The 12,800-nt window shown below is 42.7% G+C and overlaps 1 protein-coding gene across 1 annotated transcript in view; it reads right to left on the bottom strand.

Annotated features, from left to right (window-relative positions):
* LOC135559004 (coatomer subunit alpha-like) overlaps positions 1-9,848 on the bottom strand; it is a 30,603-nt gene extending 20,755 nt beyond the window's left edge. Inside the window, exons 1-4 of the mRNA XM_064993296.1 lie at positions 9,623-9,848; positions 6,950-7,063; positions 6,775-6,848; positions 100-180 (exon numbers count right to left, since the gene is read on the bottom strand). Coding sequence (XP_064849368.1) covers positions 100-180; positions 6,775-6,848; positions 6,950-7,063; positions 9,623-9,662 — 309 coding nt within the window. The 5' untranslated portion in view covers positions 9,663-9,848. The remainder of the gene's footprint in view (positions 1-99; positions 181-6,774; positions 6,849-6,949; positions 7,064-9,622) is intronic.
* Positions 9,849-12,800: the final 2,952 nt, after the last annotated feature.

Genomic DNA, 12,800 nt, shown 5'->3' with positions numbered 1-12,800 from the left:
GGGATAAACATGACATTCAAAAGGTTGGGCCATAACGTAAGTGACAACAAAATGGATGTAGGCTAGCCACTTTGTATGTATGAATGAGAAAGGACTCACATGATGGAAGAAGGTGGTGCGGATGTAGTCCAGGTGTCCAAGAAGAGTGAAGAGGCAACGCCGCAGCTTGTAGTTCCACACCTGGTGAAGGGAGATAAACAGTTAATAGAGCAGTGACATCAGTTTCCCAGTATGTTTTAGGATGTATTCTCTGCTAAAACAAATATGAGGGAGAAGGTGAGGGTGTATGAATTAGGAGTGTAAATGTTTAAACGTTCAACAGAAATTGGGATCCTTAACGTTAAGAAAAATCCCTAATGGAATCCCTAATGTTTTTCACCCCTCACAAAATGTAAATCAGTGCAGCTGGCTCGCTTGCTCTTTCTCTTCGCTAATGATGAGAGTGTGTGTTCCGTCTTCAGTCTGTTGTGTGTAGAATATCCTAGCCTGTTCATTGACGATAGGCCCTACTTTACTGAAGTTACGAGATATTGGAGACCAAGAAATTGCTAAATACAGTATTTTATTGCGAGATACAACTTTTGATTGCCGATAGATAGGCCTAGTTTATGGTTCTGACTCCATCTGCCTGGTGGCCGATCTGCCTATATCGTGCCCCCCCCTCTCGCTCTCTGTCGCTTGCTAGTTCGCTAGGAAAGATTTTTTTATTTCACCTTTATTTAACCAGGTAAGCAAGTTGAGAACAAGTTCTCATTTACAATTGCGACCTGGCCAAGATAAAGCAAAGCAGTTCGACACATACAACGACACAGAGTTACACATGGAGTAAAACAAACATATAGTCAATAATACAGTATAAACAAGTCTATATACGATGTGAGCAAATGAGGTGAGATAAGGGAGGTAAAGGCAAAAAAAAAGGCCATGGTGGCAAAGTAAATACAATATAGCAAGTAAAACACTGGAATGGTAGATTTGCAGTGGAAGAATGTGCAAAGTAGAAATAAAAATAATGGGGTGCAAAGGAGCTAAATAAATAAATAAAATAAATAAATACAGTAGGGAAAGAGGTAGTTGTTTGGGCTAAATTATAGGTGGGCTATGTACAGGTGCAGTAATCTGTGAGCTGCTCTGACAGTTGGTGCTTAAAGCTAGTGAGGGAGATAAGCGTTTCCAGTTTCAGAGATTTTTGTAGTTCGTTCCAGTCATTGGCAGCAGAGAACTGGAAGGAGAGGCGGCCAAAGAAAGAATTGGTTTTGGGGGTGACCAGAGAGATATACCTGCTGGAGTGCGTGCTACATGTGGGTGATGCTATGGTCACCAGCAAGCTGAGATAAGGGGGGACTTTACCTAGCAGGGTCTTGTAGATGACATGGAGCCAGTGGGTTTGGCGACGAGTATGAAGCGAGGGCCAGCCAATGAGAGCGTACAGGTCGCAATGGTGGGTAGTATATGGGGCTTTGGTGACAAAACGGATGGCACTGTGATAGACTGCATCCAATTTGTTGAGTAGGGTATTGGAGGCTATTTTGTAAATGACATCGCTGAAGTCGAGGATTGGTAGGATGGTCAGTTTTACAAGGGTATGTTTGGCAGCATGAGTGAAGGATGCTTTGTTGCGAAATAGGAAGCCAATTCTAGATTTAACTTTGGATTGGAGATATTTGATATGGGTCTGGAAGGAGAGTTTACAGTCTAACCAGACACCTAGGTATTTGTAGTTGTCCACGTATTCTAAGTCAGAACCGTCCAGAGTAGTGATGTTGGACAGGCGGGCAGGTGCAGGCAGCGATCGGTTGAAGAGCACGCATTTAGTTTTACTTGTATTTAAGAGCAATTGGAGGCCACGGAAGGAGAGTTGTATGGCATTGAAGCTTGCCTGGAGGGTTGTTAACACAGTGTCCAAAGAAGGGCCAGAAGTATACAGAATGGTGTCGTCTGCGTAGAAGTGGATCAGAGACTCACCAGCAGCAAGAGCGACATCATTGATGTATACAGAGAAGAGAGTCAGTCCAAGAATTGAACCCTATGGCACCCCCATAGAGACTGCCAGAGGTCCGGACAGCAGACCGTCCGATTTGACACACTGAACTCTATCAGAGAAGTAGTTGGTGAACCAGGCGAGGCAATCATTTGAGAAACCAAGGCTGTTGAGTCTGCCGATGAGGATGTGGTGATTGACAATGAATACGGCTGCACAGTAATGTTTCTTATTGATGGCAGTTAAGATATCGTTTAGGACCTTGAGCGTGGCTGAGGTGCACCCATGACCAGCTCTGAAACCAGATTGCATAGCAGAGAAGGTATGGTGAGATTCGAAATGGTCGGTAATCTGTTGACTTGGCTTTCGAAGACCTTAGAAAGGCAGGGTAGGATAGATATAGGTCTGTAGCAGTTTGGGTCAAGAGTGTCCCCCCCCTTTGAAGAGGGGGATGACCGCAGCTGCTTTCCAATCTTTGGGAATCTCAGACGACACGAAAGAGAGGTTGAACAGGCTAGTAATAGGGGTAGCAATTTTGGCAGATAATTTTTAGAAAGGATCCAGATTGTCTAGCCCGGCTGATTTGTAGGGGTCCAGATTTTGCAGCTCTTTCAGAACATCAGCTGACTGGATTTGGGAGAAGGAGAAATGGGGAAGGCTTGGGCGAGTTGCTGTGGGGGGGTGCAGTGCTGTTGACCGGGGTAGGGGTAGCCAGGTGGAAAGCATGGCCAGCCATAGAAAAATGCTTATTGAAATTCTCAATTATAGTGGATTTATCAGTGGTGACAGTGTTTCCTATCTTCAGTGCAGTGGGCAGCTGGGAGGAGGTGTTCTTATTCTCCATGGACTTTACAGTGTCCCAGAACTTTTTTGCGTTAGTGTTGCAGAAAGCAAATTTCTGCTTGAAAAAGCTAGCCTTGGCTTTTCTAACTGCCTGTGTATAATGGTTTCTAGCTTCCCTGAACAGCTGCATATCACGGGGGCTGTTCAATGCTAATGCAGAACGCCATAGGATGTTTTTGTGTTGGTTAAGGGCAGTCAGGTCTGGGGAGAACCAAGGGCTACATCTGTTCCGAGTTCAAAATTTCTTGAATGGGCATGCTTATTTAAGATGGTTAGAAAGGCATTTAAAAAAAAAAAACAGGCATCCTCTACTGACGGGATGAGATCAATATCCTTCAAGGATACCCCGGCCAGGTCGATTAGAAAGGCCTGCTCGCTGAAGTGTTTCAGGGAGCGTTTGACAGTGATGAGTGGAGGTCGTTTGACCGCTGACCCATTACGGATGCAGGCAATGAGGCAGTGATCGCTGAGATCTTGGTTGAAGACAGCAGAGGTGTATTTAGAGGGCAAGTTGGTTAGGATGATATCTATGAGGGTGCCCGTGTTTAAGGCTTTGGGGAGGTACCTGGTAGGTTCATTGATAATTTGTGTGAGATTGAGGACATAAAGCTTAGATTGTAGGATGGCTGGGGTGTTAAGCATGTTCCAGTTTAGGTCGCCTAGCAGCACGAGCTCTGAAGATAGATGGGGGGCAATCAGTTCACATACGGTGTCCAGGGCACAGCTGGGGGCAGAGGGTGGTCTATAGCAGGCGGCAACGGTGAGAGACTTGTTTTTAGAGAGGTGGATTTTTAAAAGTAGAAGTTCAAATTGTTTGGGTACAGACCTGGATAGTAGGACAGAACTCTGCAGGCTATCCTTGCAGTAGATTGCAACACCGCCCCCTTTGGCAGTTCTATCTTGTCTGAAAATATTGTAGTTTGGGATGAAAATGTCAGAATTTTTGGTGGTCTTCCTAAGCCAGGATTCAGACACAGCTAGAACATCCGGGTTGGCAGAGTGTGCTAAAGCAGTGAATAGAACAAACTTAGGGAGGAGGCTTCTAATGTTAACATGCATGAAACCAAGGCTATTACGGTTACAGAAGTCGTCAAAAGAGAGCGCCTGGAGTGGAGCTAGGCACTGCAGGGCCTGGATTCACCTCTACATCGCCAGAGGAACAGAGGAGGAGTAGGATAAGGGTACGGCTAAAAGCAATAAGAATTGGTTGTATAGAACAGAGAGTAAAAGGAGGTTTATGGGGGCGATAAAATAGCTTCAAGGTATAATGTACAGACAAAGGTATGGTAGGATGTGAATACAGTGGAGGTAAACCTAGGTATTGAGTGATGATGAGAGATATTGTCTCTAGAAACATTATTGAAACCAGGAGATGTCATCGCATGTGTGGGTGGTGGAACTAATAGGTTGGATAAGGTATAGTGAGCAGGACTAGAGGCTCTACAGTGAAATAAGCCAATAAACACTAACCAGAAAAGCAATGGACAAGGCATATTGACATTAAGGAGAGGCATGCTTAGTCGAGTGATCAAAAGGGTCCAGTGAGTAGTGAGGTTGGTTTGGGTCACGGCGATTCAGACAGCTAGCCGGGCCATCGGTAGCAAGCCAGCATAGGATGGAGGTCTGTTTTTAGCCACCTCATTGCGTTTCCGTCGATAGGATTAGTGGGGTTCCGTGTGGTAGAGGGGATCAATCCAATTAAAAAAAAAAAACAATAGATATAGTTATAGAGGCCCAAGAAAATAAAAAAAAATGTTTAAAAAAATTGTCCGATAGGTCTATTCAGATAGCAGCCGATAAGACAGCTAACGATTAACGGGCCCCAGATGGGCGTTCAGGTAACGTTGCGACGGAGGAGCCAACCGGATAACTCCCTCGGGCAGGTAACATCGGTAGTTCAGTTGTGAAGGCCCGGTGGGGCTCCGCGTTGGCAGTAAAACGGGTCCGGATAAGTGATTGTAGTCCAGGAGTGACTGATGGAACTCTTCAGCTGGCTAGCTCCGGAATAATTGATGTTTGCTCCGGAATCGGCGTAAGCCGCTAGCTAGCTGCGAGATCCAGGTATAAATGTCCAGAGTTAGCGGTTGAAATCCGGGGACATGGAGAGGAAAAAAAATAGGCCCGGTATGTTCCGGTCCGAGCCGCGTCGTAGAAAACTGTAAAATATATATATATATATATGGGACACGACAAGATGAGGACAAAAGACGTCTGACTGCTATGCCATCTTGGAGATGAGCCAAGATGCAAGTGTTTGTGTTCTCGAAATTACAGAAGCTAATCAGTCTCCTCCGTTTCAAAAGCACTGAATCTTAGGAGTCGATTCCTAGCGGAAGGGGTGTTCTCTTTCTACTAAACGTCTTGGTAAGTCACAGTATTTAAGTAACTTTAAAGCATTTTGTTACACTTGCATTAACATCTGCTAACCGTGTGTATGCGACCAATAACATTGAATTGAATTTAGGAAAGAGTGGTCTGCCCGTAAGAAGTAGACAGGCTGTGTGCAGGCAGATTGAGAGATTTGTTTGACAGTTCTGGTCGCCTAGTAATGGACGTTAGTCCTGCTTCAGAAGCGGCATTCCTTTACAGACAAGTCAAATGCCCATTCAGTGGTGCTTTGAAACCATCTACAGACAAGGAGGGTCAAGAGGTTGATTTAATTTAGAACAATAGTGTAACGATGAATTTGCGTTATGCCTATTTAATCAGCATTGGCACTCATGTTTATGGCAAATAATTTGACCAAGTGCCTGGCAGGTCGATATCATCTTATTTTACATTTGACTTTGTTAAAATAAGCTTTACGAGACTGTTTTATTCACCATAATTCTATTATTACGAATGAAATTTACTGTAAGGGAAACAAAAATGTCCTATGTTGCAGTAGGCCTTTGGAATAATGCAAAACATATATTTGACTGAGTTGATGAGCAAGGGGAAGCAAACGAAGCCAGTCTACCTGCATCACTTTATCAAATCCTCCTTCAGTCACATGCATGTGAAACTTTTTGATTTATATATAGTATCAAAAATAACATATTCTGTACTTTCTGTGACACTAACTTCTGTCAAATAACTAAATTCAAGAGGTGCAGCTCTTTTTCCAAATATCACTTTCTCCAAGAATATCCTCGCAACATTGCGGGTTGATATGCATCTGATGCGTATGCTAAAGTGGACGCCCGGCAACGTTAGCAATGTCATATCAAATCAAATTTTATTTGTCACATACACATGGTTAGCAGATGTTAATGCGAGTGTAGCAAAATGCTTGTGCTTCTAGTTCCGACAATGCAGTAATAACCAACAAGTAATCTAACTAACAATTCCTAAACTACTGTCTTATACACAGTGTAAGGGGATAAAGAATATGTACATAAGGATATATGAATGAGTGATGGTACAGAGCAGCAAAGGCAAGATACAGTAGATGGTATCGAGTACAGTATATACATATGAGATGAGTATGTAAACAAAGTGGCATAGTTAAAGTGGCTAGTGATACATGTATTACATAAGGATGCAGTCGATGATATAGAGTACAGTATATGCGTATGCATATGAGATGAATAATGTAGGGTAAGTAACATTATATAAGGTAGCATTGTTTAAAGTGGCTAGTAATATATTTACATCATTTCCCATTATTAAAGTGGCTGGAGTTGAGTCAGTGTCAGTGTGTTCTCTAGTGGGTACTAATAGGCTGAAAGGTCAGGCGGTTCTAATGTTAAAAAGCCATTGTATGCTCTTACAGACAAACAAACGTTGTAGCGCTTTCAAGGGTATATACACATATGTAATAGGACCATTATTCTGCATCGTGAATTGACATGGAATTGTATGATTTTTTTCCCTTATAATTTTAACAGAAAAACTATTTTTTTTCAAATGGCAGTTTAAGAGTTAAGCAAAATTGTACATTTTTCACATCCCTAATATAAATGTCTAACCTTGATTTTGTAGTCATCACCTCCAGACACAAAAAGAGGCTGCTGCTTGTGGAAATCAATTCCTCTGACAGGGCCTTTACAATAAAAACACAAACATCATAATCAATAACCAATCAAACTGGATCAAATTCTTACATTTTTTTGTTGTTGAAATTTGTTACAAAACTCATTTTACCATCATGTTCATCGAACTTGTCAATCAGTGTGCACATTCGATAGTCCCACAGCTGGATGACTCCATTGTGAAGACTAGCAAGGATCCAGGGCCGCTTAGGGTGGAAACTCAGCCCTATGGAAAAGAAATGGTTTTAGAAAGTTGACTTACTAGTCTTGTAAACCCGCCCCTTGGCAAAGCTTGACACATTGTAGGCGGTAACATGTTTGCCTAGGGAGACTAGCTAGTTATACAACCTGTGTCTACTAGCTATGACACCAATGAATGGCAACATGGTCATCAAGTACACAACCAATGATTATTGGTGCTTTCAAGAAACTGGGAACTCGATGAACGATGTCAGTGATCTTCAGGTCGGAATTCTAGAAAGATACCCTAGTTTCAGATTTTAAATTCTGAGTTGGACGACCGCTCAAAAAATATTAGCCCCATTCGGAGCTAGTTTTTTCCCCAAGTTATCAGTTGTCTTGAACGCACTGAAGTCAGATTTCTGAGATCGGATGCCATGTTCAAAACATACACACATACATATAAGCTGGCGACTCACTAGCACTTCGGCTTGTGCTTGAGAGATTGTATATGAGACAGGTGTTCATTTTCTATAATGCCTGAGTCATTAAAACTGTATGTGCATTATGGATTGTTCTAGTTACATTTGTAAAAGGGGATTTTTATATACAGAACTAAGAGCCAGATCAGTGATTGCAAAAATAAATTATAAAATCAAAATTATTAGTGGATCTTATGGTTTGGAAGGCCACATCTGCAGTCCTCGTGCCTCCTTGCAGCATGCCTAAGGCACGTTCACGCAGATGAGCAGGGACCCTGGGCATCTTTCATTTGGTGTTTTTCAGAGTCAGTAGAAAGGCCTCTTTAGTGTCCTAAGTTTTCATAACTGTGGCCTTAATTGCCTACCGTCTGTAAGCTGTTAGTGTCTCAATGACCGTTCCACAGGTGCATGTTCATTAATTGTTGGGAAACAGTGTTTAAACCCTTTACAATGAAGATCTTTTTAAGATATTTGGATTTTTACAAATTATCTTTGAAAGACAGGGTCCCGTTTCTATTTTATATTTGAAATTCTTCAAAGTAACCACCCTTTGCTTTGATGACAGCTTTGCACTCTTGGCATTCTCTCAACCAGTTTCATAATGCATTTCAATTAATAGGTGTTGTGGAATTTATTTCCTTCTTCATGAATTTAAGCCAATCAATCAGTTGTGTTGTGATAAGGTTGAGGCGGCATATAGAAGATAGCCCTATTTGGTAAAAGAACAAGTACATATTATGGCAAGAACAGCTCTAATAAGCAAAGAGAAATTACAGTCCATCATTACTTTAAGAAATGAAGGTCAGTCAACCCTGAAAATTTGAATAACTGAAAGTTTCTTCAAGTGCAGTCGCAAAAACAATCAAGCCCTATGATAAAACTGGCTCTCATGAGGACCGCCACAGGAATGGAAGACCCAGAGTATCCTCTGCTGCAGAGGATAAGTTAATTAGAGTTAACTGCACCTCAGATTGCAGACCAAATAAATGCGTTACAGACATCTCAAAATTAACTGTTCAGGGGAGACTGCGTGAATCAGTCCTTCATGGTCAAATTGCTGCAAATAAATCACTACTAAAAAACTCCCAATAAGAACAAGAAACTTGCTTGGGCCAAGAAACACAAGCAATGGACATTAGACTGGTGGAAATCTTTCCTTTGGTCTGATGGAACCAAAAATCTAAAATTTGGACACAACTGCCAAGTCTTTGTGAGCTGCAGAGTAGGTGAACGGTTGATCTCCGCATGTGTGGTTCCCACCGTGTAGCATGGAGGAGTTGGTGTGATGGTGCAATGCTGGTGACACTGTGTGCGATTTGTTTAGAATTCTAGGCATGCTTAACCAGCATGGTTACCACAGCATTCTGCAGCAATATGCCATCCCATCTGGTTTGCGCTTAGTGGAACTATCATTTGTTTTCAACAGGACAATGACCCAACACACCTCCAGGCTGTTTATGGGCTATTTGACCAAGAAAGAGAGTGATGAAGTGCTGCATCAGATCACCTGACCTCATCCCAGTTGAGATGGGAGTTGGACCGCAGAGTAAAGGAAAAGCATAGGTGAGAACTCCTTCAAGACTGTTGGAAAAGCATTCCAGGTGAAGCTGGTTGAGAGAATGCCAAGAGTGTGCAAAGCTGTCATCAGGGAAAAGGGTGGCTACTTTGAAGAATCTCATAAAATATACTTTGATTTTACACTTTTTTTGGTTACTACATGAGTACATATGTTGTTTCATTGTTGAATAATAGTGAAGACATCAACTATGTAGAAACTAGGAAACAAATAAGAAGAAAAACCCTTGAATGAGTAGGGGTCCAAACATTTGACTAGTACTGTTTTATCGTGAATCGCCCATAAGTTTGAACAAATCGAGATGTGTTTTGGTCATGTAGTGTCGTTAGCATTAGCGAAGATAGCATACGATTCCTTGCAATCAGAGGGAAGAAGCTAGCTAGCGAAGTCATGAACAATCTAGAGATCGTGACAATGGCATTGCTAATATAATCAATAAATATGTCTTGTAAATGTACAAGGACTAAAGATAGCAACATTTTACATTAACATGGGCAACGTCGTTAACTAGCTAACACAGGTTGCTAACTTAACGGCATTAACTTACCTTTCACACGGGCCGACTTCGTCTCGAATTTGGTCAACATCGTAAGAAAGCGGTGACAACCAACGTTAGCTAGCTATATTTATTTCACGCTGAAAATTTATTTTTTAAAGTCTTTAAAACTGTTGTTTTTCGCAGACTGTTACCCAATCCTTCTTTAGCCCATTTACTTGCGCCGACTATTTCCTGACACGTCGACCTGTTGGTGCAATGTTTTTTTGCTTGGGAACAATAAAGTTCATACACATAGGTCTTTGCAGCTGATGCAAAAAGCTCCACGCCACGGCGCAGTGATGAAGTCACTACTACAGTCTACGGGTGGGGCTTGTATCCCAATGAGTTGTAGTGTATTAATTCTGTGGCATTAACCTTTCCTCACAATTATCGTTTATATAGCTCACATAAAACCTCAATCATGTGAATTAATCAATTTGAGCCAAGGATTTACCGTGAAATGCTTACTAACAAGCCCTTAACCAACAGTGCAGTTCAAGAAGATGAACATATTTACCAGGTAGGCTAAAATAAAAAGTAACAATGAGAACAACAATAAGGAGGCTATATACAGGGGGCACTGGTACCAAGTAAGTGTGCAGGAGGGTAATATGTACATGTAGGTGGGGGTGAAGTGAGTAGCAGCTATGTACAAAGGGGAGGGGGAGGTCAATGTAAATTGTCCAGTGGCGATTTGTATTAATTGTTCAGCAGTCTAATGGCTTGGGGTTAGAAGCTGTTGAGGAGCCTTTTGGTCCTAGACTTGACGCTCCGGTACCGCTTGCTGTGCAGTAGCAGAGAAAGCAGTCTATAACTTGGGTGACTGGAGTCTGACAATATTATGTGCTTTCCTCTTACACTGCCTACTATATAGGTCCTGGGTGGCAGGAAGCTTGGCACCAGTGAGGTACTGGGCCGTTTTAACTACCCCCTGTAGCGCCTTACGGCCAGATGCCGGGCAATTGCCATAACCAGGCGATGATGCAACCGGTCAGGATACACTCTGGTGCAGCTGTAGAACCTTTTGAGGACCTTCTGCCAAATCTTTTCAGTCTCCTGAGGGGGAAAAGGTTTTGTTATGTCCTCTTCACAACTGTCTTGGTATGTTTGGACCATGATAGTTCGTTGGTGATGTGGACACCAAGGAACTTTAAACACTCGACCCGCTCCACTACAGCCCCGTCGATGGTAATGGGGGCCTGTTTGGCCCGCCTTTTCCTGCAGTCCACGATCAGCTCTTTTGACTTGCTCACATTGAGGGAGAGGTTGTTGCCCTGGCACCACACTGCCAGTTCTCCGAACTCCTGCATATAGGCCGTCTCATCCCTATAGGAGGAGGTCCTGGGCTTCCTGACGGGCTGCCCCCAGGTGGTAAGAGTAGGCAACAACACGTCTGCCACGCTGATCCTTAACACTGGAGCCCCTCTGGGGTGTGTACTTAGCCCCCTCCTGTATTCCCTGTTCATCCACGTGGCCAAACATGACTCCAACACCATCATTACGTTTGCTGAGGTCACAACGAGCAGTATGGCAACTGCTCGTTGTCGGTGATTGTGTCCTCAGCAAATCCTGGCCACGCAGTTGTGGGTCAGGGAGAGGTTGAAAATGTCAGTGAAGACACTTGACAGTTGGTCCACACATGCTTTGAGTAAACATCCTGGTAATCCGTTTGGCCCAGCGGCTTTGTGAATGTTGACCTGTTTAAAAGGTTTTGTTCACATCAGCTACCGGGAGCGTTATCACACAGTCATCCAGAACAGTGTCCCCTTTTCCGGCTCCTTTTCTTCACGCAAAAGGCGTGGACCTGGGCCTGTTCCACTGAAAGCAGGATATCCTTCTCGTCGGACTCGTTAAAGGAAAAAGTTTATTCTAGTCCGCAGTGAGTAATCACTGTTCTGATGTCCAGAAGTTATTCTTCGGTCACAAAAGACGGTAGCAGCAACATTATGTACACAATAAGTAAAAAAATAAGTTACACAAAACTTTCAAAAAATAACATAATAGCAGTTGGTTGGGACAATGTAAAACGTCAGCCATGTTCACTATTTACAGTGTTTTCAACCAGCAATGATCTTTCTTCAGATCTGAACAGAGCATAAAACAAAAGGAAAACAAACTGAGTTGGTTTGTTTATTCATAAGCGTTGTTAGTTTATTTCATAATATACACTATAATGACCAGAAGTATGCTCGTCGAACATCTCATTCCAAAATCATGGGCATTAATATTGAGTTGGTCCCACCATTGCTGCTATAACAGCCTCCACTCCTCTGGGAAGGCTTCCCACTAGATGTTGGAACATTGCTGCGGGGACTTGCTTCCATTCGCCACAAGAACATTAGTGAGGTCGGCCACTGCTGTTGGGCGATTAGGCCTTGTTCGCAGTCGGCGTTCCAATTCATCCCAAAGGTGTTTGATGGGGTTGACCGCGCAGTTCCAGGAGGGCAGAAATTTGACGAACTGACTTGTTGCAAAGGTGGCCTTCGATGATTGTGCCACGTTGAAAGTCACTGAGCTCTTCAGTAAGGCCATTCAACTGCCAATGTGTGTCTATGGAGATTGCATAGCTGTGTGCTCGTGTGTGGCTGAATTAGCCGAACCCACTAATTTGAAGGGTTGTCCACATATTTTTGTATATATAGTGGATATTACACAGAGTTAGTTTATTTATACAATATATTCAGGAAGATGATTGAATGATGACAGGGGAAAGACATGTAGCTAATCGGGTAAAAATAATTGGATGAACGACACCAGTCCTGAACAGAGTCTATCAGCTCTGACAGTGTGACATGTCTTTTAATTTTCCTCTTGCAGTAACATGTGGCAATAATAGGCTACCTTCATCTCCCCTCACAGCCATATGTAAATGGAAAGCCTATATATTCTGTTATTTCTATCACACTCCTCTTCTTATTTGCTGTTCCATGAGTCTATCAACCTGATTTATGTTTACCGCAAGTGATGCAAATGAATTAAGTCACATTGTTTGAGGTGATCCGCTCTAGATGCCAGTTGTCAATACATTCTATGACCAGGACATGTCTGGATGTAGGGCATGGAAGAGGACATACAGGTAGTCTAATGAAGTCACCCAATTTGACTAATGAAAATCATTACTAACTAAAGCTACTCCCTAAGATTCAGTCAATGCATATGTTGGCATATGAAATATAAGGAATGTCAT

The sequence above is a fragment of the Oncorhynchus masou genome, chromosome 17 (assembly GCF_036934945.1).
Source record: "Oncorhynchus masou masou isolate Uvic2021 chromosome 17, UVic_Omas_1.1, whole genome shotgun sequence".
Classification (NCBI taxonomy): domain Eukaryota; kingdom Metazoa; phylum Chordata; class Actinopteri; order Salmoniformes; family Salmonidae; genus Oncorhynchus; species Oncorhynchus masou.
This window is presented reverse-complemented; position numbering and strand designations above follow the sequence as displayed.